General features: G+C 39.9%; 1 protein-coding gene and 1 long non-coding RNA gene across 19 annotated transcripts in view; one reads left to right on the top strand and one right to left on the bottom strand.

The window, feature by feature from the left end:
* Positions 1-24,308, top strand: part of LOC135412887 (uncharacterized) — a 404,646-nt gene that overhangs the window by 320,275 nt on the left and 60,063 nt on the right. The window lies entirely within an intron of this gene.
* The window catches only part of TECRL (trans-2,3-enoyl-CoA reductase like), a 104,660-nt gene that overhangs the window by 19,650 nt on the left and 60,702 nt on the right, over positions 1-24,308 (bottom strand). For 4 of the 18 annotated variants that reach the window (XM_064651860.1, XM_064651866.1, XM_064651863.1 and 1 more), the window contains one exon: positions 20,334-22,774. In XM_064651860.1, the coding sequence (XP_064507930.1) occupies positions 22,590-22,774 (185 nt within the window). In that variant the 3' untranslated portion in view covers positions 20,334-22,589. The other 14 variants (XM_064651873.1, XM_064651868.1, XM_064651871.1 and 11 more) reach the window with 10 other exon arrangements.

Raw genomic sequence — 24,308 nt, forward strand, 5'->3', positions numbered from 1 at the left:
CATAAAAATTTAAACTTTTCTGGCATAGACAGGGCTAGAGACACAGGAGAAATTCAATGTCCTTGTCTTGTTTAATAAGTCTGCAAGCTTGAAAGTGTTATTAAGCATTCAGAAAACAGAACGTGACACACTTCGAGAAAGTTTGTGGAAATTACCTTTTCTCTTTTTCTTAATTCCTGTTGAAGTCTCCTTGAAAAATGAGAACTGAGAACAGAATTCTCATTTTTGGTGCCTTACAGTAATTTGGATTGAATGTGAACTGTTTTCTTCTCCTCTCCATTCATTTAGCCAGCAAATGGAAAACATATTTTGTTTGAAAAACCTTTAGGGAATGGATGGAAATGAAGTTATTCTAAACAACCACTGCATTAGAGAAGTAATATAAATGAAGTTCCATTTTCCTGTAGAACTTTTCTTGAATTGACCTGAAATGCAGTGAAATAGATCAGAGACACACACTTAAAGGAACAGTTAAATTATAGAGAAGAGAAAGGAATGCTAAAGTTAGAGTTAGAGCTGCCCTGTACCTATTCTCTGGATCATCCTCCCTTCCTGCCCACCAGACTTGGATATATTTGAAGTTTTTAGTGTATGTTTTTAGCTATTCACTTAAGCAACTCATGGGAACTAATAAATCACTGACTCCATGAGGGCAAACTTCAGTGAGTTAAGTGGCTGCTTTCCTAGAAAACTCCTTCAGACACTTCTTTATTTCCAGCAGGGAGAAGGGTGAGATGCAGATACAGGGTGTCCATAAAGCATGAAGAAGCTTTCAGGGGAAGTGTGATGCCATATTTCTGAGACTGTTGTGCCACATCTCAGGATTTGACAGGAAAGCAGGGAGGCTCTGAGACCCTCTGCAGTGTCTGTGCTGGGTGGTGTCTATCCTAACCTCTTAGGCTTTCCAGGCACTGTGAACCTTCAGATGCCATCCCAGTGCAGGGGTCTTGGCATTTACAGGGTTTTCAGATCACTTGCAGTGGAAGCCTGTTAGTTTGAAGATGGTAAAATGCCTTCCTTAGGAGCAGGTCTGTTTTCCACCTTTGAGGCAGAGTCAGAACTCATCTTTGGTGTGAGATGCAGAGCACTGAGATTATGGGATGTGGGTGCAGGCATGTGAGACAGAGATGGCATCAGTGACCTGTCAGGGTCCCCAGACTGTAGCAACACGTTTTCTGGGGTGGCACCAGCCAGCATCTTCTCTTCTGCAGCAGGGCTTGGTTTGCTAGCCCAGGCCAGGCCAGGCCATGCCAGTCTCCAAGTAGTAGCCAATAGGTGGAGTCCTGGAAAGGGAGAGATTCTCCTGCTGTGCCATGGGAGCAGGGTGGACTTTGAGACAGTAGGTCTCCTGCTGCAGGTTTTTTTAAGGTATGTTCAAAGCAACAACATCTCTGTTTCTTTAAATTAAATGACTTCTCGTTTTGCATCCTTTTAGGAGGCTAACTCAAAGAGCTATAGAGTATCCAGTTCACGATCCTCTATCATCCGCTACAATGAAAATGATGAACAAGCCCTTAGTAGAAAAAGAGAGGGGGCAGTCTGGGATGGAGCAAAAGTAAGCTGACAATCTAAGGTTATAACCACAAACAGTAAGGCAAAATAATATTTTCCGAGGTTGTTATCAGGGAAAGTTAATAGAGTTCTAATGAACATTAATTTATATTCATATAGATTACTAACTTCTGTGCTTTTGCTGACGTGGCGAGCACTCAGTATTTAAATGTCTGGTATTTCTTTTGATTTGCCACAATTAATGTTTCATGGCATGTATGTGAGTTTATAAATTAAAAAATTTGATTATAAGTTGTTATTCTTGGATGTTTTTTATAAAGACTGGATGGCCACAAAGCCATGCCGTACTCAGAATCGGAATGCTGATGAAATATGAGTAGATGATGCTAACAATTCTGAGTTATTTTTTTTTAATCTCCTCATATTTTGAATGAAAACATGGTTTTAAATGAAAATACTCATTATACAAATTAGATGGATGTTATTACTAAGCACATTAATCATTTTTTTCCTCCAAATGTTCACTTTACAAAGGTAATTATTTTTAATCATACTGGTTCCACTAAATTAGAGATTTGGATCCCTTTTTATACTCAAATTCAAGGTCTCTGTGTTTAAAACCACATTATTTTTTTATAGGTTATTTCCTGCCATTTTACTTCAAAAGCACCTAGTAAAATTTCGGTAAATGTGATTAAACAGCACAGGAAAGTTGCCATGGTATTTTTCTTCCTTTCAGCATCATGAAATAGCTGGTTTCTCTACAGCAGGTTTGCAGCTTCACAAGAGTGTGGGTATATAATTAATCTGATTTCTTAATGCGTGTATTAAAAACATATTTTCTTGCTATTCAGTGACTGATAGTAAGCTATTGAGTATTTAGCCCTGGCAGAAGATCAGGATAGGGCCTCTATGGCAATCAAATGCCACATATAGCTTATTTTAAAGTGTCACAAGGTACTTAGTAGACCTTGTTATCACCTCAAAAACAAACATGAATATTATCCCATACTTAAAAAAAATGCCAAATCCTCAAATCCATGGGAGATTTTGTGGCCTGCTTTTCCCCTAGTAGTTTGCAGCAGAAAAAGCAGCACAACATCTTGTGTTATCAACAACCATCTGGCAAAATTTCATTGTCTGAGCTTTTCAGCTGCTTTATGAGGAACAACAATTAAACTCCACACTGAAGACTGTGCAAGCTCACAACCAGATCCAGTCATTTTCAGTACTGCCCCTCTGTTAGTGTGTATAATTAATACGGACTTTGAGACATTAAGCAACAAATTCTGTAACTGGAAGATATTTCATGTGCAGATTAAGAAGCGACCATCTGCCACCTTCTTTGTGCATTACTGTGGTTTATTTTAGAAAGAGAAGAAAAATCCCAACATATTCACTGTTTTGCAAAGACCAAATATGTTCCCAAGAGAACCTGGCTTTGCCTTTGCTGGAAAAGTAGTTCAGCTACAAATGTAAATACACATTCTCTATGCACATTTTCTACGGCAATTTTACTAATGTGTTAAGGAATAGTACTTCTGTGAGATTGTGCTTAACAAAAAGTTTAGCAGAAGTAAAAAAAAAAAAAAAGGAAAAATAGGAAAAATGTTACTTACATTGGCATCCCATGCTTTAATTGCAATGTTGCATTCGGTACACCAACACTCCATGTCTGATCTTGTACTCTACAGTGGTTTGGTGGGCTGACTCCCAAACTGCACTTCCCCATCCAGCTTATACAATCTCTGTACTTTTTCCCTTTTTAAAAACAAAACTCCTGATTTTGATGTTGGTTTTATGACCAAGTCTGACTCTCCACAATTTGTCTACAGATGGGATCATGCGAAAATGTAGATGAAGGAAAGAGATTAATCAACGGGCAATTGTAATTTGCAATGAAGCAGAGATGTCCTGTGAATACTTGTAATAGTTAACAGGAGCATAGGCATTCATAAGCATGTGAAAGAGAACATATATTCAAAAACTATTCCATGAGAAAACACTGCTCATCTCGTTGTGTTAGCAATTTAATAGACTTCGAAAAATAGTGTGAGAGATTGTTCTTTTTTCATTCATTGTACAGCAGGCTGATGATGTACAGCATGGTGACGTAGAGCATGTAGAGCATCATTGTACTGATGGTTTGTGGTTTCAAAGGCATTTTTGAAAATTGACAAAACATCTATACCGGTTCTGTAAAAATGACCAAATATCTGTCAAAAAGCAGGATCAGGAAAAAAAGACATTAAAGACATTGGAAGGAAAGAGGACCAGTGGTAGCTATTACATGCAATGGCCCACTTGTAACCTGTTAGATGCAAGTCCCTCCACTGCAAGAAGGTGGGAGGGAATCCCAGAGGAATGGGCACTCTGCCTATGTCCTCATCTATGTTCTTCTGCAAGGGCCTCTTGCTGTCAAGCTCAGAGGTAGAAACTCACTCCATAAACCTTGGAATTGATCCTTAAGGGGCATGTATGTAACTCCTGGTTTGCATTTTAAAGGTTTTTCTGAGATAGTTGTCTTGGATTTCCACATGAATTTAAGGAGGCAGGGAGCTGTGTTCTACTGATATGCTTGTCTCATAGGCTTTTGTAAGACCCCAGGAGAAGTATTTCTCTTCTGCAGTTTTACTTACAGTGTAAAAATCAATTTTCTCTTTCTGCTCCATAGAGGGCATGGAGGACTCATCTACTCCTTGTAGCTCGAAATATAAAACCTCTGGTGAATGACCACAGAAATCCAGTACCATGAACAGTCAGTGCAGTAATTATTTTGCCAGTGTTTTTGCACCTCACTGGCACGTTAAAGAGCTGGCAGCTCCATGGGTCGTGGGATGAATTTAGTTTGGTTTCCTACGACTTTTTGTGCCAGTGTTGGCTTCTCAGAGGCTGATGAGGGTGACTTGTCCCTATCTGTTCCTTCAGTCAGAGACTGCTAACACACCTCTCTCTTAGCTTTCCCAGTTCTGTGAAAGCTTTTAGGAATTTACTGTCTTAACATCTCTGCCTTTTTGTCAAATTTGATGGAAATATTTGCATTTACTGCAAGTAGGATGGAGGCGTAGATGCGCGCATGCATGCAGCACAGTTACCTAGCCTTTGTTTCCTTAGGGAAGCTGGATACAAAGTGTCCATTGCATCCCCAGTCCCCCTCAGTGTACATCAGAGAAATGGTCTTTCTTGAAATGCATTTAATTATGGCACAATTTTAAAAGAGAATGGGTGATGTGAGTGTGTAGTAAATGGGCTGGGGGGGTTTTCAGTCTTCAGAATCCTTGACATATAACCTTTTGCTTATATAAAACACTTCAGCTGTTCATTCATAGGTTTAACTATTCTGAAGACTATCCAGTGGAAAGAAATCTTATTATCTCCAGCTTAATATTTCATTATCTGGCACAATATGAGGATATTAGACTTTGATTGCTGGTCCTCTTCAGAGATTACAGCATTTAAGTTCTTATTCCCATCTGCATTTTAAACTTTATCTTTTTTTATTTTTTTAAAACTGGTCACAATTATGTTGCATTTAAATCTTGTCTTTCAAGTTTTCAGGGTAAAAAGTTTAGGTGCAAAATATTCTAATTAGGTTTGTCTTAAACTTCCCAAACTATTCTGGTGTTCGTCCATTCATTTTATATCCTAACAATATGTAGACAAAATAACGGACATCGAGGAATTACAATGACCATTCACTACACACCAACATCACACATCTGACCAAAAAAAATCCCTTCACAAACAATATGATGACCTGATGCACCTAAACGTTTTACAAAACTAATAATCTGTGACAATGTCACCCAAAGTTACAGTAAATAAGTTATTGAAGTAGTTTTATGGGTCACAGTAATGTATCTGTTTGGAATCTGTTGTACTCAAACAGGCATATACTTTTGCAGTAAATGGATCTTCAGTCTCTGTGAATCATTTTATTCTTTTTATATATGCTATAAAATTGCCATTTTTATGGCCAGGCTTGATGTACGATATGGCTGAAGAACTGTACGAGTTAATTAAAGAATAAAGGGCTGTCCCTTCTGCTGTATATTTCTCTTCATGATATTAGTATCTTAGAACCACTGTTTTGTACCATGTAGAGATCTGACTTTAATAGAATCATATAGGTTGAGGCATGTGTAGTCTCATACTGTGCAGGAGCATGAAATTTGGTCCAAAATTCAGAGGCTCACCAAGGCAAGCATCTACCCTACTAGGACATCCTTACATGTCTTTGAAAGCATCAATAACATCCCAGACTGCAAAGCAGAGTAGTTTCTGTAAATGGTAATCCCACCAAGAAAATGAATGTGGAAAAGTAGGGCAGGAAAGGATCACTTAAATTCTGTCTGCTGCTATCACAGATGGCCATGATGTCTCATCCCAGTTAGGCATGCATCAGAGCTCAGTCAGATCTCTCTTGACCTCTGTTTTGCTAAGCTAAGTAAAACAAACACTCTTAGTTCACTCTCAAAAATGAACTTATAATTTCTTTGATAATCCTTTGCCTATGCCCTCTTGGGCTTATATTTTTGACCTTCAGTCAAGGTCTCCCCACGTTATCTTCTAAGGAAGATGGTTCCTCCTGGAAGGAGGGAATCAGCATCACCAAAATGGCTTATATTGCATCAGCTTTCAGAAGTGGATGTGTGTACCCAAACACCTGACCCTGAACTTTACACTAGCCATGTATTTCCAGTCAGTAGCTCTTATACCCGACCAAATATGAGGAAAAATCCCATAGCCAGGGAGCATATTCAATTTTAATTCTTTCCCTTTGAATCCTGGCTGCTGTGCATTAAATAAGTTATTTTCTTCCTTTGTAACCATGTGATGGAAGTTCCCATGAGCACTTTCCTTTTCATCAAGAGGATATTATTTAGACAGCCAAAAGAAAAGTAATTGTAGCACAAGATAGTCATTGGAAAGAGAAAAGAATGCCTCCTTATATTTACATTTTAGAAAGCATGACATTCTGTTTCACTTGCTGATCATTATCCAGTATGAGCTAAGACACTTGCAGAATATGTGCTCTCCAAAACAATTTTAAAACATAAAATATTCTAATTGCCCTGAAGTGTAGAACAATTTTTTTTCTCCATATTAGTCTTTGAAAAACAGCATGAAAATGTCAGGAACTGTAACTCATTGCTGTTTTTTCACATAACTTAACCAAGCACCTTCATTTTGAAGCCCACATCCAATAATGCAACACCTTTAAGAAATCATCCTTCTTCTACATGGTCTATATTAGTGCTGGGCCCCTTCTGTAATTTTTTTTCTTCATGTACATGCTATTATACGTGCAGATCTTTAATATCACATTGATAACTAAGTTTTATCCTTGAGATCATTTTGTTCTAAAAAAAGAGCTGTAGTCCTTAGTTTCTGTTACAGGCAGATCATCTCATTCACATCAGGCACTGGTTTGCTGAAAACAGACTAGAAAAGCGGGAAGCACAGTTAGAGAAATGAACAATTATGATGGCAAAACACTGCAAGAAAGGTTTCAAATTCCATGCAGGTTATAGGGTTTTAAAAGGTACATGGCTCTGTCATATTCCTTCCTACAACCCAATTTTGGCTTCAGAAATATGACATATTACTATCATTCCTCTTACATATTAGGCTTATCATCTCCTTGCCCTTTATGACTTTCCTCATGTCCTCAGCTCTAATAAAAGTTAATCCATAAGAAAAGGCTCAAAAGACCAAGCTCAATTAGTTCTTTGATTAACTTTATAATTGAGCAATAAGCCACTGAGCCAGACCTTCCTTGAGTGAAAGGGACAGCACTTGCAGTGACAACATGTCGAGCCTGCTCCACGTGCATTTCAGCACAATTTTATTTATATCACAGTCTCTTATAACTTAAAGCCTTTGTTCTTATTACCTGAGTCTTCATGCATTTTTCTTTTCTCTCACTCTATCTTCAAGCCAACTGGAAGGGCGCTCTTATAGCCTCTCTGTGTCTCATCACATGTGGACTTCAGTTAACAAGGATGCCAGCCCCGTCCACATGGCATGAGCTGCTTAGGACCTGTAAATACAACTTAGCAGAAGTGAAAACCATTTGGGAAAGAAGCCTGAAGTTTCTCCTCACACTTTTCAGCACAGTGGGAGGGCTTTGTGTTCTAATGAATGCATACAGTGCTTAGGGGTGTGTACCTTGGTTAACACCAGGTAGGTAGACCAAATAAGACTACAGTTTGTTTCTCTTGCTGTGCTTGGAATTGGGCAGATGTGTGGCAACTGTAGTCTGCAAGATGCAGATCTTTTAAGCAGAGTGTATTTGCCTGGGTGCATGTGCTATTACTGTTATGTATTTTCTGCCCTAGAAATGTTTTGGGGTTAACTCTGGACTGTAGAATGAGCCTTGCCTTCTACCATGTAGATACACCTGCTGAGTCAGTCCAAAGTCATATGCAGTCACTTTGTCATTATGTTTCTTCTCTGTCCTCCTTTCTGGATGCTTTTGAAAACAAAATGCCAGATTAAATGGACCTTTCATATGATGCAGGGTGGCCATAGCCTTGTGCTCTCCTTTGGACCAGGCTGCCCACAGCTGTGCCCCAAGCCCTTCGTGGGCTCATGACACTTTGTGACATTGTCACATTTTCATTTGTAAGGTAGTCTGGGTGTAATGTGGGCTTTTATTAGGAACACCAAAAGGTACACAGCCAGAACTAGACATTAAATTTTAAACCTGTTTTTCTGTGGTAAGAATATTCCCCTGTAATGTACTGCAAAAATCTCATTGTTTTTGAGGCAGGTCTGTAAAGAAGCATTGTATTAAAGACAGTGGGAAACTCAAGGATTTGGGCTGGTCCAGGGAGGGTGCTGATACACCAGCATTTGGGAGTAAAATCCAGGTGTTTGTTCCTGAAGGGGGAAACATGTCTTTCATGGAAATATGTGGGGTTTTCCATGTGCGTTTCTATACTGAAATATCCACATAGACAAGACACTACAGGGGTTTGAAGGTGAAACAGAGTAATACATTTTTAAGGACTCTACAAACAACTCAGATTGGTTTTCAGAAGGTTCTCTGTAACTGAATATTCAAAAAATTCTCTTGCAATAAATGTGTGCCCATCTGTGATATTCACAGCTTGTTTTAGCTTTATGATACTGGAGGCAGACCTCTAATCTCAGCGGGTGCATTCTCACTGAAGAAATGGTCCTATAAAAGATAATGGGTAATTAATATAATAAAAAAATCCCTCAGTAATGACTGTGGAGATCAGACCTTGGTTCATATTTCCTTTTGGGACCCTGGAAATTAAACGTTATACTCTCCAGCAAAAAGGCTGATCTTTCTATTTTGAGTACTTGTATCTCAAAGTGTACATGCAACAGCAAGTAGTACACTTCCACAGTTATATAACACTCTTACTGGAATTTGATTTCTTCCTTTACAAGTTAAGGAAGGAAGATCTGAAACATCCTCAAAGTCTAGCAAGATGCTAACGTGCTAAAAAGAGCCTTTGAATGAGCTTGTTTTAGTCAAAATATTGCAAGTTTGTTAATTCTAAGACCTTTAATGGTACTAAAAACACTCATTGACAAATGCCTCATTTTCTCTTAATAACACTTGCTTTAATGTTGCTGTAAATGGCGTCAGCTTCACCATAATGATACAGCACTAGCACTTAAAATCTACCTTCAGTGGTTATTTGTATTTTAAATGTTGCATTTTCATTTGAACCCATATGCTTTTGACAGTGCTGGATTGATTTAAACCCAGGTGATTACAGAACATCGAATTAAAGCAGAATCTCAGGTACATTACAAAGGCAAAGGAGCAGCTAGAGTTTGAGCAACACCTGAGCTAATGCCTCTTTTCTAATTGAGTGATAGTCAGGCAGTTTGCAGTGCCAGCAAGTATGGTTAAATCAAATTGACTTTTAGTGTTAGACCAAAGGTGCTAATAGACTGGGTTCACTGTCTATAATGGATATGGAGAGACAAATACATTAAAAGCAAAGGTCATTCTTATCTTTTGCTTTTGACAGCAAAGACTTAACTGTACAAAGTTCGTTTCCCCTCCAAGAAAATATCGTTCCTACAGTTTATCTCAAATGAGTTTGGTAATGAAAATCTAGAAGGATTTTTTCTTTCCACATTATCCTCCATAACTGAAGATTTATCACCCTCATACCTGGTTGCATTATTTGCCTCTTCTCCTCATGCTCAGATGGGAGTAAGGGATTGTTTTCCTTTTTATTTTTGTTTACAGAACCTAGCATAATGATGTCTTGATCTTTGCTTCAGGTGATAATGTAGCAACTAATAAGCAACAGCGGGTCTAAGTATGGGAAACAGGAGGAGGCTTTGAGCTGTCTGGAGGAATGGAGCATGTGGTAGGAAATATGGATCATTGCTTCCTTCAGCAGTCAACAGAAAGAGAAATACGCATCTTGGTGAACTTGAAACACTATTCCCCTGATGAGCTCATGAACTTTTTGCCAGTGCTGAAAGAATGTCCGTTTCACATAGCTGAGTACTGTGGGCAGGAAAAGAGTTTTAACACTGCTTTCAGTGCTAAATGTCAGATCCTGAGGGCTGCAGAAGTGTGATTTGTGTGGGGCTTGCAGTCTGCTTGGGGTTAAGTATGTGTGTGACTGTGTCTTGACTCAGGATGGTAACCAGAGTGCTCTGAATGCCCATGTAATGCAGGTTAATAACAATGCTGGTAACAGTTAGGGTACAGAATAACTACCTTCAGCATAGTGAAAATCATACATGTTTACAGATGAATGTTTGTGGATGATGATGGAGTTGCATTTCAGCAAGGACCTCAGCAAAAGACAGTAAAAACATCTCATGCTAACAAGTAAGAGCAAGATTTTGTCAGTAGGATCCTCTGCCTATTGATCATGTCTGAAAATCCTGCCAGCATTTTAGCAATGTCTAATTTGTGGTGTTATGTATCTAGGGCTTCCTGCCCCATAACAGCCTACTGAGAGCCATCTGGGCAGTGCATCCCCCATAACAAGTCAGAAATGCAGGAGAAATTCTCCTGAGAACCTGATCTCATTAGAGAATCTGTATGGGATGTGCTTCAAATCCTGCCAGTGCCCACAGGGTGGGGCAGGAAAGAGTTCTCTTACTTCTGGCCTAGAGCTATCCAATGTGATGAACGTGATAGCCATGATTCAATGGCAATGCACCCCTAAGTGCTGACTTAACTAAGTGCTTCTTTCCAGTCTCGAGCTCCGTTGTTTGTGGCACTGTAGGGTGCACAAGGAGGGAGCGGCTTCTGCACACTTGGGTTTAGTGAGTTGCGAACCAGCAGTGCTCTGTGCAGTGCTGCTGCATCCAGGAGAGGGTCCATCATCCTGCCTGTCCCTGTGACTTTGGACAGTGTACAAATATAAGTACTGGGGAGAACAGATGCAAGAGGTCTGATGCTTGAGAGCACATAGGACCAGAGGTTCATGTACTTTTTACCTTCAGCTATCGTCACTTTCCTCAGAGCTGGCCAAAGCTATTTTCTGGAATGATTTTTGTTGGAAAATGCTTTTTTGTTGACATCTGAAAATTCTGCAGGAAGAAATCCAACAGAAGAATTCAGACAGAGCACTTTTTTTAAAATAGTTTCATTTTACTCATCAATAGTACTGCCTATTTGTATTAGTTTGGATGATTAGTAATTTTTAAAGACAAATTCATACTCTACAACCCTGTGAGTGGCAGTGATTTTACCATGTTGCAAGGAAACATTTTGACACTGTGAAAACTAAACTTTCAGTCAAACCTTTTTGACATTCATAGAGGTAAAATTTTACTATAGTTTTCATGGTTTCACTATAGACCAGGTATAAAACTCTGCTCTGTAATATATTGCTCAGCAAGCAACAAATGTTTCTTACCTGATTTAGGGAGAGCAGAGTAACAAGCCAACTAAATACCAAAAATCTGTAGTTTCTTGCAAGGTGAAAGTACCATGGTTTGTTTTCCACTAATACCAAGGAGATAAGATTTATCTGAAAGTACACAGAAATTCACTTTTACAAAATCTATTCTCCACAAGGCCATGAAATCCTTAATTTGTTTATTTCTCTCAGAAGAGTATAAATCACTGTTGCATCACCCAAATGTTTGTGAATTTATCAAAAGGAGCATTTATTCAGCATTCGTTCCACTCTGTCATTAAATCCTCTGGATTATATGGCTGTTGTTTTCTTTTAAATTCCTGATAAATATGTTGCCGACAACCAGCTGTTCTTTTCAATGCATCATAACCAACCTTCCTAGAGTAGATCATTAGTCTGCTTGCATTCATCTATTTTATTTATGTCACTCAGGGAGATTACAATGGCCATCTGCACTGTGGACAGCTTTTGTTCTGGAGAAATGCACCATCAGTGGCAAGGGAACATGAGGGACAGGGAAGAGTTTCCAGAATATTAGCTCACTTGGAGCAATAGGCTTTGCTTGCTCGGTAAAGGGACACTTTGTTGTCTCTGCTGCCTTTGGCCCTTCTTGCCCTGAGGTTGCTCTGGAGCCGTGCAGACTGGTGACGGAACGAGAAGCCTCTTGGGGCTGGATCCCCAGGTAAGGCGTGGGGAAATGTGTGACCCACTGCACCACCAGGTTATCCCTGGGAGCCAGCAGGTCTCAGAGACCTTCTGCCCCACCAGACCCTCTGCTTCTTCCTGGCCCTTAGCTTGGGTTAAGGAGAGAGGCAGCCTGTTTCTTACCCATTTCTCTTGCATCCATCCCACAGATGGTACAACCTGGATAGTGGCCCCACGTCTACAGTCCCATTTTGAGTATAAGGGTAGCCCATTTTCAGAGCAAAAATTGGAGTGTACAGTAAGTCTCAGTTTTGGCATACTTTTGCCCCTCATACTCTTATGCCATATTACATTTGTTAAATAAAAGGTCAGAGCTTTCCAGCTACATTTGTTTTCCCCCTGGCAGCATGCTGAATCTTCCTGCTGGTGCTTTTGACTTTCCAGTGGTCTGAAGCATCAGGTTTGGTTCACTCACAGTTCAAGCTATGTCAAACTCCCATGTACAAATCAGTCAGAGTATGTTTCTGATTGGGAAATCAAATGCTGTGTTTTCCAGTTCGCAGCGTTCAGCCCACATGGTTCTTTCTCAGAAAACAAGGGAATGCTGCCCCTTGCACTTGTAATTTGCAGTAATTAGCAAGGAAATGATGCTTGATTGAAGAGAAAGAAGCACTGTGAGCAACTCATTCCTGAAAAGGAGGTTTGGAAAGGAGGCTCCCAGTGGGAACTAGTACATTTTGATTCCTGGTATAAACATAAATATGCAACACTTTGTAAATCAAAAGTCAAAAGGGAGAAAAGTAGTGATTTTTTGATTAATTGAACTTTTCTCTCCTAGCTTACACTGAAATGCTTGGTACTTCATCTATGTGTGAAATGCACACAAACTGATAGATTAGTTGTATTAATTAGAAAAAAAGGAAAAAAAACCTAACCCAAAAAAATCCTAGCTGAGACACTGCATTTTCAAAGAACAGATGGCTTTCTTTACTTACATCTGTAGAATATTTTGCTGCAACATAAAGACATATAGTATAGCCTCTGGGGATGAAGGAAAATGAAATAGAGAGAAAATGTGTTGCAGGGAAAATCATTAGAAGCTCTAGAAGTGATAGAAATACCAAGCATGAGTTTTGGTGCCACTAACCTTCGTCGGCTTCAAACGACAAGTCCTACAGGGCTTGCCTGAGATCAAGGCATCAGCAGGACCCCTACTTGCCCCGAGTTTTGCATCCTCCTCCCCATAAAGACAGCAGCAGGAGAAGCCTCATCCACAGACATTTCTTGTGGCAGAGGACATTTTTTATGTTTTCTGTACCAGCCTGCCTGGCTTAACCTTTTGACCATCCTTCAGCCTGCCTCTTAATGTGACGGTTTTATCAACAACTGCAGTTAAAATGGCAGTCAGTTTAGCCAGCTCTGTCTGCTGCTGCTTGAAATTTTTATGTATTGTGACCTTGTTTGTGCCCTTAATTTCTGCTGGAGATGCTCATCTCCTTGCACTGTAACCAATGAATCAATTTTATTTTCCCTGCTGAAAATGGGGGGAGTGGGAAGCAAAGTTTCTCCCCCCGCTTCTTATCTCGAATAAGAAAACTCCTGCAGTTTTTCTCTCTTTGTAACTGCCTATTGATTGTGTATGTCAACCATAGATTTGTGGGCCCTGAAGGATTTGCTTTTATTTCTGTTTGCTCAATGATATCTAAAAAGTGAACTGCTTTGGGCTGCTGAGAAGTGGGGATCTTATCCGCATGTTTTATAATGTGTTATTTGCATATAATTATGACATAACTATGTGATTACACAAGGTATTTCCTTTTACTTGCTTAGATATCCTTTCTGAATGATATATGCATCTGCAGTCCCAAGGCCCCAGAACTGCCATAGGCAAAACTGCCCCATATTGCCTTACGCTCGCCCAGATTTAGTGCTCTTATATGAATTGTTTGCCAGTAAATAAAAGCAGTCATTTTTCCAAGTGTCTGATAGCAATGGATGCTGTGCTCACTTCTGTTGGTCTGGGCAGTCCTCTGCTGCTGAGAGCGAGTCAGATGTGAGCCTTAACGAAACACAGGCTAGGAAGGACCACAAGAATTGCCTAAGGGATAAGAAGTTACTGATCAATTACTTGCTCAAGGTAAAAAGATGTTTGCTGGGCTACTTATTTATATGGTTAAGCCCATCTTGCATTTGGCTTCAGCATTCTGACCTTGCACCTGCAGCACATCTCCTAGCTCAGCTGTGGCAGACTCGTGACACTTCAGGTCTTGAATAGTTCCAAGAGGACTTGTGCACTGAAACTTCGTGACAGGACCAGGACTGTCAGCAAAGGAACTCTGAGAGGGAGAAGAAGGGCCTGAGGTGGGCTTTGGTCCTTCATGGGCTCAGGACCAGAAGCAATGGAGTGGGGCAATCTGTGGGGATTCTTTTCTCCTATCTGTGACTTCTGAACTCCCTCTGTGAAGATCACACACACTGACACCCTCAGTCAAAGTCTTGTGTCTGCTCTAAGGATTTGGTATTGCAGTTCAGAAGGGCAGGAAAATTGGACACCACTTCACTGGTAGGAAAAGCACTTAATTTCCCTGAGAAACAATGAAGACAACTATATATGAGAACAGAGCATGCAGTAATTCCCTGTGTAACTTGCATTACTCTGTTGTTATGAGCTCCCCATTGAATGCAAGGGTAACTGAGATTATTGTTAACAGATCCCTTGGGGCAGATTAGAGTGAAATGACACTGAATGGCCACTGTTTATATATATATATATAAATGTGTGTGTGTGTGTATATATATATATGTGTGTGTATATATATATGGCAGGTTTATTTTAGAACAATTTGGTTGCAATGGAGAGGACGTATATAACCATTTTGGTTATTATCTGTAGAAATATAGCAATAAAAAAGTATAAAGATGTCACTTCAGAAAATCTATAAGGAAAAGAAAGAAAGAAAAAGAAAGGATAAGAGTAGACAGTGGAGTGGAAAGATACCACCATGCATGGATCCAGTGACAAGACTTGATTGTTGCAATTTCAATGCTCATTGGTCAAAGTGATGGTCAAAGTCTCGATCCCTCTGATGTGGGGAGAGCCCACACAACACAAAGTTCGATGGCTTAATATACGTTCAGGTTCAGGTGGGAATGCCCAGGTGCCTCCCCTTGGATGAGGAGTACTACACTGTCCTATGCAACACCATGGGTCACGTGCAGTCCTCTGGTGGAAGGCCCCAGAAATGAGTCTGGGAGCACCTCGGGGGTCTTTGATGGTTTATGACACCTTCTAAGACATGCAGCTGCCTCTCTCATCATCATAGTTGACCCAGATATGCCCCATCTGAAGGGATGAATACCCTCAGGCCCACTCGTGAATGACCCAATACCTTGCCCTGAGGGGGGGGATTTTTACACCTGAGCCAGTCATGTAAGGGAGGAAACTGACATGATAAAAAGCATTATCCCATCTCGCAGGATCTGCTTCTTATCAGCCTTTTCCCTTATCTGATTCAAAAATCCGTCTTGTTGCTAAACAAAGGTCAGTCTCTCATGGTCATCCTCCAGTGGTGGGTGCACACCCACTCTGCACCTGAGCGTTCTTAAGCAGATCAGAGGTTTCACCACCACACACCCAAACACCCTCCTCCTCCTCTTCAGCTGGAAGGTGCAAACTTGGCCTCCACAATCACCCTTCTGCTTTTGCAAATGGCCGATTGAGCCATTAACACTTTAGCATTTCAGTCTCTCACATTCTGTCCAAGTCCATCATGTGATTATAATGTGTGAGAATTATTCTAAAATTAGTATTTCCAAACCAAGTGCAAAAATGCTTGAGGTAAAACTTCTAGCAAATATTTGCATGTGATCAGAATATATTACCTGCTTATTTAATTTCAGATCCATAATCAAGATCGCCTTTGTTAGATTGTAGTAAACCTTTACTGCGCTGCGTTCTCCTGGGATAGGTGCCCAAGGCACTGAACCCCTGAGGAGAAGCCAATTCTCTAATTACTACAGCCCTGTTCAGTTTGTCCCTGTATCCATAAAAGCACAATATCCATCTCTGTTTTATCTATTAGGGCCCGCTGAATAAGAAAACATGTCAAACGTACTTGAGAGTGTTGCTGCTTCTGTTGTTCCAGATTTATGATTTCGTAATAAGATACTGATGCAAACCTGGAAGAATTACACCCGTGCTTTTGCAGAAAGGAGTCCCTGAGTAGCTTCAGCCCTGCAGAGGTTAGGAGCAAAGGAAGCAAGGAGAGGTGTTTTGAAGTTAGGGCTCAGGTAGTGCCAGGTATTGCAATTCACTGCTTCAAGATTTAGTTCTGTACTTTGCACCTGGACTAGGGTGGGATATTTGACAAGTCTCTGAACATGGCTGAACATTGTTCTTCATGTGGCTATTGGAAGGATATCTAAAAGTGGCAGCAAAATAATCACATATATGTGGGGCAACACAGCTGAAATTAGTTTACAGTGTACAAATAGATTCTTCATCCTCAGTGTTTTGAAATCAAGTGCTTTTCCTCTGACATAGCTGTGTATATCAAAGCTCTAACAGGTAAATAATTACGAGTTTGAATGAAAGGCTTACAAGTCCAGTTCAAAGCACCTTCTGCAAAGAGATGATGTAAACCAGAAGGTGGAAGAATACAGTATTTGTATATATGACAAATATTCCCTCTTGGTTCAAGAATAGGTACTTTGTTTTTCATTAGACGCGATATTGGAGATGTGTCATCTTTAATCCATTTCTTTCAAGCTCGGATGTCAGAAAGAGTGAAATTTCATTCAAAAAGACATAGCTGCTAATCCCTAAAAGCACACTGCAACCACAGTCTTGTTCTTCCAGATTTCTAATCAATGTTTCCTTCTGCAAGGATGCCCTTGAACCTTGGAAATGGCCTCATATTATTAATAGAAAAGATAAAAAGTACCTTTTATTTCTCTTCTTGTCTTGAGGAGAGGGACACCTTTTTAAATATTTGTTTGCTTTGTAACAGTGTCACAGTTTCACCAGCCAACTGAAAACTTATAAACTTTTCGGTATGAATAAGAGGAAAAAATGATCGATGTGGTCTGTTTTCTCTGGAGCCTGTCCTGTAGTGCTTTAAAAGAACCCCCAAATGGTGGAACTTGTAATTTTGAAGCAAAAGCCTTTTCCCATTGAGGATGGCCAGGTACTTGAAACAATGAAAGGGATCACTGGTAGAGATATATTACTTTTTCACAGGAAGAATACTGTGTGTTAGGAAGAAACTGACTAACAATCAGACTTCTTCGACAAAAGATGTGGTTTGCTTTTTTATACATAGAACTCATTAGTATTATTAAATACTCTTACACATTTCTTTAAACTATAAATGATTTCCTCATACTTGGTTCCTCAGTCTTCAAAAGCTTTAGAAGTTAGATAAAAGCAGGTACATGTTAGAAGCCTGGGTAGTGTGGAGGTGTTACTTTGTGGTAGATTTTTTTAAATCTAAGCACACATATTACAGAAGCCATTAACTTTTCTTTTTATAAGGAGGTCTTAGATTGACTATTACATTCCAAGGAGATTCAACACGGATTATTTCAGTCTCACAGTGAACAATGATCCTCATCTGGACAACTGCATGTCCAGTCAGACAAGAGGGAAAAATGAATGTTTTCTCAGATGTCCTCACAGGGTGAGGGCCAGTCTCTGGTGTGCCAGACAAATGAATAACCAAACACCAGGACCACAACAAGGACCAGCTGTGGGACAGCTCGGCTCTTGGTTCTGGTATCCACAGAAAGAGTTTAGGTTTGAGTTGCAGATGGCTGAAGATATGCAGAGACTGTTAAAATCAACATTCTTCTGTGATGCTAAACATGTGTGATGTGAGAAGCCCCTTGAATTGTAGCTATACGGTAGCCTCTGTGCACTCACCTATGATAAACCAGGCCTTTCATAAAAAAATATTGTTCATTTAGATACCAATCTGTGTTCAATGACAGCACAACACTTCGTCTACATTTATTTATCAAACACTGGGATAGGCATGCAGTTGTTTCTCTAAGAACTTCCATGAATGTTAATGACAGGGAATATCACTTGTAGGCAAAACTTGTGCCTAGGAAAATATGGAAAAGGAAAACCAATAAAACATCATGTGAAAAATATTAGGTTGCTGAAAAGCTCTTTATAGTTTGAATTAATTTTTAGTTCAGCTGCACTTGTTAAAACTATAAATAGATAAATAGTCTCTTGCTTTCCTATAGCTTTTTTCCTCTTATAGTGAGCTTCAGAAGTCTTCACATTCAGTGATTTTTATTTTATTATATGTAGCTATCACTGCAAGCTCTCTTTCAAAGAACTACTTTGATAGCAGGCTGTTTTATCTCAGCTCCTAGTGTGATAAAAGCCAATTTAGAGTCACTTACTTTATACAAAACAATGGAAAATACAAGATATTTTGGTGATAATAGCATCTTTAAAAAAAGGATGACCATCTGCCTTTATTCACGTCTCCTGCTTTCAGTGTCCTTTTGAGCTCCCCTTTCCCTATGGAAAGACAAAATCACTGAGATCATTTTCAGACTTGTCAGCTGCGAGGATATGGTGACCATCTTATAAGATAAACATATGGCTGGGTCTTAAGGGCTTTTTCAAACTGGGAATCCAAATATAGGCTGCCAAGTTGTGTACAGAAGCATCTGCCACGTCGGTTCCCCATCACAACGCTTCCCTGCACCACCAGGAATCCTGAGCTGGTGCCTGCTCTTTTCCAGGTTAGCATTTCATGGCAAGAACTAGCCACAAAAATCCAAGTGTGTATATCTGAAGGCTTAAATTTAGGCTCAGCTTCAGGCTCCTGAATTTGAAATTCTTGGGAATGATTTGGGAAAGATGAGACTTGCCCATCTGGAGGGTCACAGCAGAAACCCAGCTGTAAGCTGGGTCAGGGTGACCTGACACAGAAGGTATTGGGCAGTCTCTCCAGGTGGACTGGGAGTGATTATTTTGGAATATGCTTTGAACCCACTGGCTGAGCAATGCCATTCACACAGTCCTTATTGGGCAGGCCAAGAAAGATCTGTTCGTACTCCATCCGATTTATTTTTACAAATTCCTGACAAAACTGTTGCCTAGTAGCCCCGAAATGTCTGTATCTTGCTTTATTTGTGGTTTCTTGGCTTAGATGGCTTAGCTCCGGAGGACCGTTAAGCAGGAATTGTTCCAATACATGGGAAAGCACAGCTCCTCACAGCTAACCAGAACGTGTCTCCAACTTCAACCACTCGATTGTTCTGCTGTACAGTGTTGCTGCCTCCTGCCTTTCATGAGAAATGCTGTAATTTGCCTCTACAAGGAGTTAGGAAAGCTTTGGTGCTGACAGAAGCCACAGGACAGTCACACTGCCCTGGGAGCAACAGCAAGGGCAGGGCACCATAGAGAGTGGATTCACTGCCCTGTGGTCAGTCAGCTTTCAGAATACAAAAACTGAGGAAAACAGCATCAGAAAGGGATTTAGCTCAAAGGGACAAATCAGGTTTTGTTGTAAGTAGTGGATTTCATGGCCCTCATGGAGAAGTAGTATTGCAAAATGTAATTCACGTTGTCCTGATTATTTTCCCTTCTCCACGGACACCAATGCCTTCAGTTCACCGGAGTGGTGCCATCCTTCGCAATGCCTTAGGAGCAGCTTCACGTGAGAAGTACTGAGTTGGATCTAATGGCTCATATTGGAGGTTGACTCCTTCCCTTTAACCTTGAAACATGGCAGCATTCTGGCAGTGGGGTGGCCTTGCCCATGCCTTCCTTCTACTGAGGGCTCTGAAAAAGGTGGGTCTGTGCTTAAGAGGAAATACAGCCAAAGGAATTTGCAGTTTACCATTTACTTCCTCATCAACCCTTAATACAAGAAATACCAGTATAGAGAGAGATTAATAAGGCATTTTTCTCAAGGCAATCAGAACAATTATGACAAACTTTCTCATGAAAATATTTGTGTGAGGACAATTGGTTTTGTTCAAAATGTGCATGGTGCTCATGGCTTAAATCACTGTCCATCATAGTTTTTTACATAGTAATACTTATTTTTGCCTTTTTTTTTTTTTTCTTTGCCTGGGCTTTTTGTGTTTTGGGTGTTTTGTAAAAGCAAGGCATCCAACAGGTTTAGCAAAACAAAGACCGACCATTTTTATATACTTTTAGTTTTAAAGCAGAACATGCCCTCCATGCCAGGAAGTTAACTTACCTGTTCTAATCACATGAAACTTACCCTGAAAATCAGAGAAGGCAGTGTAATAGAAGAAGATCTGTGAAGGTGCAGGAAGTTAGATTTATTGCCATTTGTGAAGCCATTTAACACTGTTCAGAGCAGTTTTAGCTCATCAACACTACACTGATGAATTTCAAAATATCTTATCATGTGTATCTGAGGCAGCCTTCTGCAACTCATCTTCACTTGTTCTTACTTAGTGTTTGCTCTCACTCTTTACTTTACTTTTTACCTTACTTTAAAACTTCAGTCATTTACTACAAGAGCCAAAACCCTTATCCTACCCACCCCATGTACTGAACAACCAACTAATGAACAGGGTGAACAATTCCTGAAGTATTTCCTTTGCCTAAGCTAACTGTAGGAACCATATTCCTAGCCATCGGAATCACACTGGAAACACACCTTGAACAAACTTAAAGCTGCAGCCATTGCAATCAAAAGATTAACAGATAAGTAATTAATTTTGGTAAGTTGCCCTCCCACGTGGACTATTTTAAACTTGAAGATTGATAAAATGAGACATTTCATAAACATGAAATTAAAAGGATCCTCAGTAGCTGCATTAAAAAAACAGACAACAGTCTTGACTCACACATCTAACACTGTCTGGAAAAAAAAAGTTTTAAAAATATTTTTGTTAAGTATGCGATTATAGAGTACAGAAAATAATTTTTCAAAAATAGATCTTTATTAGCAGTCTGGGTTAGAGAAGTGGATATTCACTTTGATTAGGGTTTTCCGTTGAGAGGAATAAAAATTTTAGGTGTTCACAGGATACAAGTTTAAAAATATGGAAAGTGATCTATTTACATTACAAAGATGAAATCGAGTTACAGTGGCTAATAGGATAAGTGTTGCAAGTTAGACATTAGAAGAGGGATATGAACCCAATTTACTGGGCAAATTAACTTTGTTAGAACACCTGAGATGGTGCAAAGATAATGGCGCCTTTAGGAGACAAACTGCCTGCCTTGCCTGTGTACTCTACAGTGTTTCTCTAATGATTATAAAGTTCTTTAGGTAAGCTTTTTCACCAACCTAAGGCAGCCAAAAGACATTGATAAATGTGCAACAGAAATAGAATGAAAAAAGGACTTAATGCCCTAACTCTCCATATCTTAATACCTGCTGAAGCAGCTCTGGTTTTTCTGCTCTGTGTGACTAAAATTGTGCTTCTGGATGACACGGATGCCACTGATTTGCAAATGGAGCTACATAGTGTTTTCAGGAATTGAATACAAGCCCAGAGAATCCCTTAGAAATAATGTCCTGGAAAGCAAAGATAGAGCCTGACCAAACTTAAGGGGAGCTGAAGCCTTTCAGCAGTGTCCACCTGAGGCAGCTAAAATATGGACAGAAATGCATGTGGCAGGATCTCTTTCCTTTTTGATAACAAGCTGTACTCTGGTTCACCTTGTGCCCATGGATTTCACAGTGCCTGATACAAGTAAGGTGAATGGTGTCTGGATGCAGTCAGGCACTGAACAAGGGGATCTTAACATGCTTGTTAGTGCAGAAAGTCTTCTGCTATTTCCAGACTGTTCAATAGGAAAGGGAGACAGACTTAGATGATGTACCCAAGGTCATGCCTCAAATTAGTAGCAAAATGGAAAGCACCTCACAAACAGTGCCCTTCTGAGATTGTGGAGCTGATCTGCCTATCTGAAAAGAAAGGAAAAGAAAGCTAGACCTCTTTGCAGTGACCAATTTAAGCCAATTTGTATCGAACAATTTGATATGAAATTTGATTAAAAAAAAAGAGAAAAGAAAGAAAAACCTTGTGAAGCTAGACTAAATGGTGCTCACAGCAAAGCGGTCACCCTTTGATGTGATGGTTTAGAGGAGCTGAGGCAGAATGTGCTGATTTTGTGCAGTTTAATAGAAATAAGGCTGTGAAACATCTAATGCAAAAATCCAAGACTCTTGTCAACATATAACTCTGAACCTTAAAATTACCAGACCTGAATGCATGCAGATGAGTCGTGTTCATTAATTGCAACAGCATCTGTGCCCACTTACACCAGCTAAATATCTAACATTCAATATAAGCAGTTTTCTTGTCCCTTTCCAATTAGCTCCATTACAGAAAATCTAATTAAATCATATCTTTTAGCAGGAACCAAGAATTCAAGAGCTGTATTTTTGCACTTAATTAAAAGCTCTTTGTCTTGAATTGTTAATTTTCTGAAAAAGATATCCGGTAGTTCTTCCTCTGATCCACTTGGTTACTCAATGAAATGGCTCTGAGTTGGCTCTTGAACTGTACATTTGGACTCCAACTCTTATGAAGATCTCAGAAGATGATAGGAATCATAGCTGCTTTTCTCCGCACTTCTGGATAAAATCTCTTCAGATACAGCTTGTGTTTCTTTTGGGCCCAGAGAGACATCTGGATGACCATCAGGAAAGCAAAAATGCCAACTACCAAGGAAGAAGATTTAAAGAAAAGGATCATGTGTCTTCTTTCCATGTCTGTTTCTGTGAATGCAATAGGGTTTATGGAAATGTTTGCAGTCTCTTCTGTGGGCAGAGACAACTCTGTCCTTGCTCTCAGCCTTGCAGTTGCTCATATACCATACTCCGGGGGTCATCCTCAACATCAGAATTCACACAGATGATGTTCACATCTGTTAGACACACCATGTATCACCTACAACCGCACCATAACTCACAAGGCCTCCTTGGCCATGTGAACATAGAATTGCCATCTCAGCATAGAATTACCCATGGCCTCTCTCAACTATTTTTCTGGTTTGCTTTTGGACCATAACACTTCTTTGTTTTTACCTCTGGCTCTCAACCATAACAGGGAGCTGTGCTGTAACTTCCTGATGTGTGGAGGGAGAGCTCGGCCCTGGAGCAAGTAGGCAGTAGCTGCCTGATTTACCTGCCTGGCAGTAAGGTCTCAAAAAGCCCAAAATCTACAGATTTCCCAGGACCCTGCTGTGCTTGTCAGGAGCCAGTTAAGTGGGTCTTGGGTACCTCTCCCTTCAGGCTGAGTGGCACCAAATGGGGGATGATTCTACTGGCGCATTTTGCAAATTCATTATCCTTTCTTCCTTAAAATGAGATGGTGAATCAGAAACATTCATTTGGCATCTGCTTGAGTTATGTCTGGGACAATTACAGCAAGGATGAGAGTGCTTCATATGTTACTGCTCCTGTCACTGTAGGGACAGCCCTACAATGTCCCCAGACTTTCAGATAATTTCCATATCAGAGCCTAAAGCACAAAAATGTTTCATCTTTTCACACAAAATTTAAAGTTTAATCTTTGCATGATGTAGTTTAACCCACTTTTGAAATTCATTGCTTTTTCATTTTTAAACCACGGGGGGCTACTTTTTGCAAGTAGTTTTTATAGGTTTCTATTTTGAAATGGAAAAATAATTAAAAAGTGACTGTTTTAGAAAGCTTAGTTCCAGGAGCCATATTTTTATGAGTATTTAGGTCTCTAAGGATGCAGGAAAGTACTGAACAAGAGTCACAAATGCTACTAAGCTGGCTGCAGTTACGAGCTGGCTGCCTAATACAAGTAAACAGGGAAATGCTACCAAGAACATGTTGTCTTTCCTCTTTTTGAAATACTAAGTACATGGGTTTTCTTTCCCTGTTAGAAGTATTATTCCAGGTTTACAATGCAAAAAAATTTTCCTATATCAAAAATGATTGACTGTAAATGAAGAATACTGACTTATTGCTTTTCTAAATTTCAAAGTCTGCTTTCACTGTGGAAATGGAAGAAACAGTAATATGTCACAAAAAGCAGAGAGCTGATTCTGATCAAATAAGGTGTTGCAGTGGTGTTCACACTCTCCACAACTTTCTGAGGGTAGCACTTTGAAGATTTACACAGATATCTCACAAGGGGAATTTGATGGCAATATTTCATATTGCCCAGGTGGCCAAGAAGGCTAATGGCATCCTGGCCTGCATCAGGAACAGTGTGGCCAGCAGGAGCAGGGAAGTGATCCTTCCCCTGTACTCTGCATTGGTGAGGCCACACCTTGAG

This window comes from Pseudopipra pipra, chromosome 4 (genome assembly GCF_036250125.1).
Source record: "Pseudopipra pipra isolate bDixPip1 chromosome 4, bDixPip1.hap1, whole genome shotgun sequence".
Classification (NCBI taxonomy): domain Eukaryota; kingdom Metazoa; phylum Chordata; class Aves; order Passeriformes; family Pipridae; genus Pseudopipra; species Pseudopipra pipra.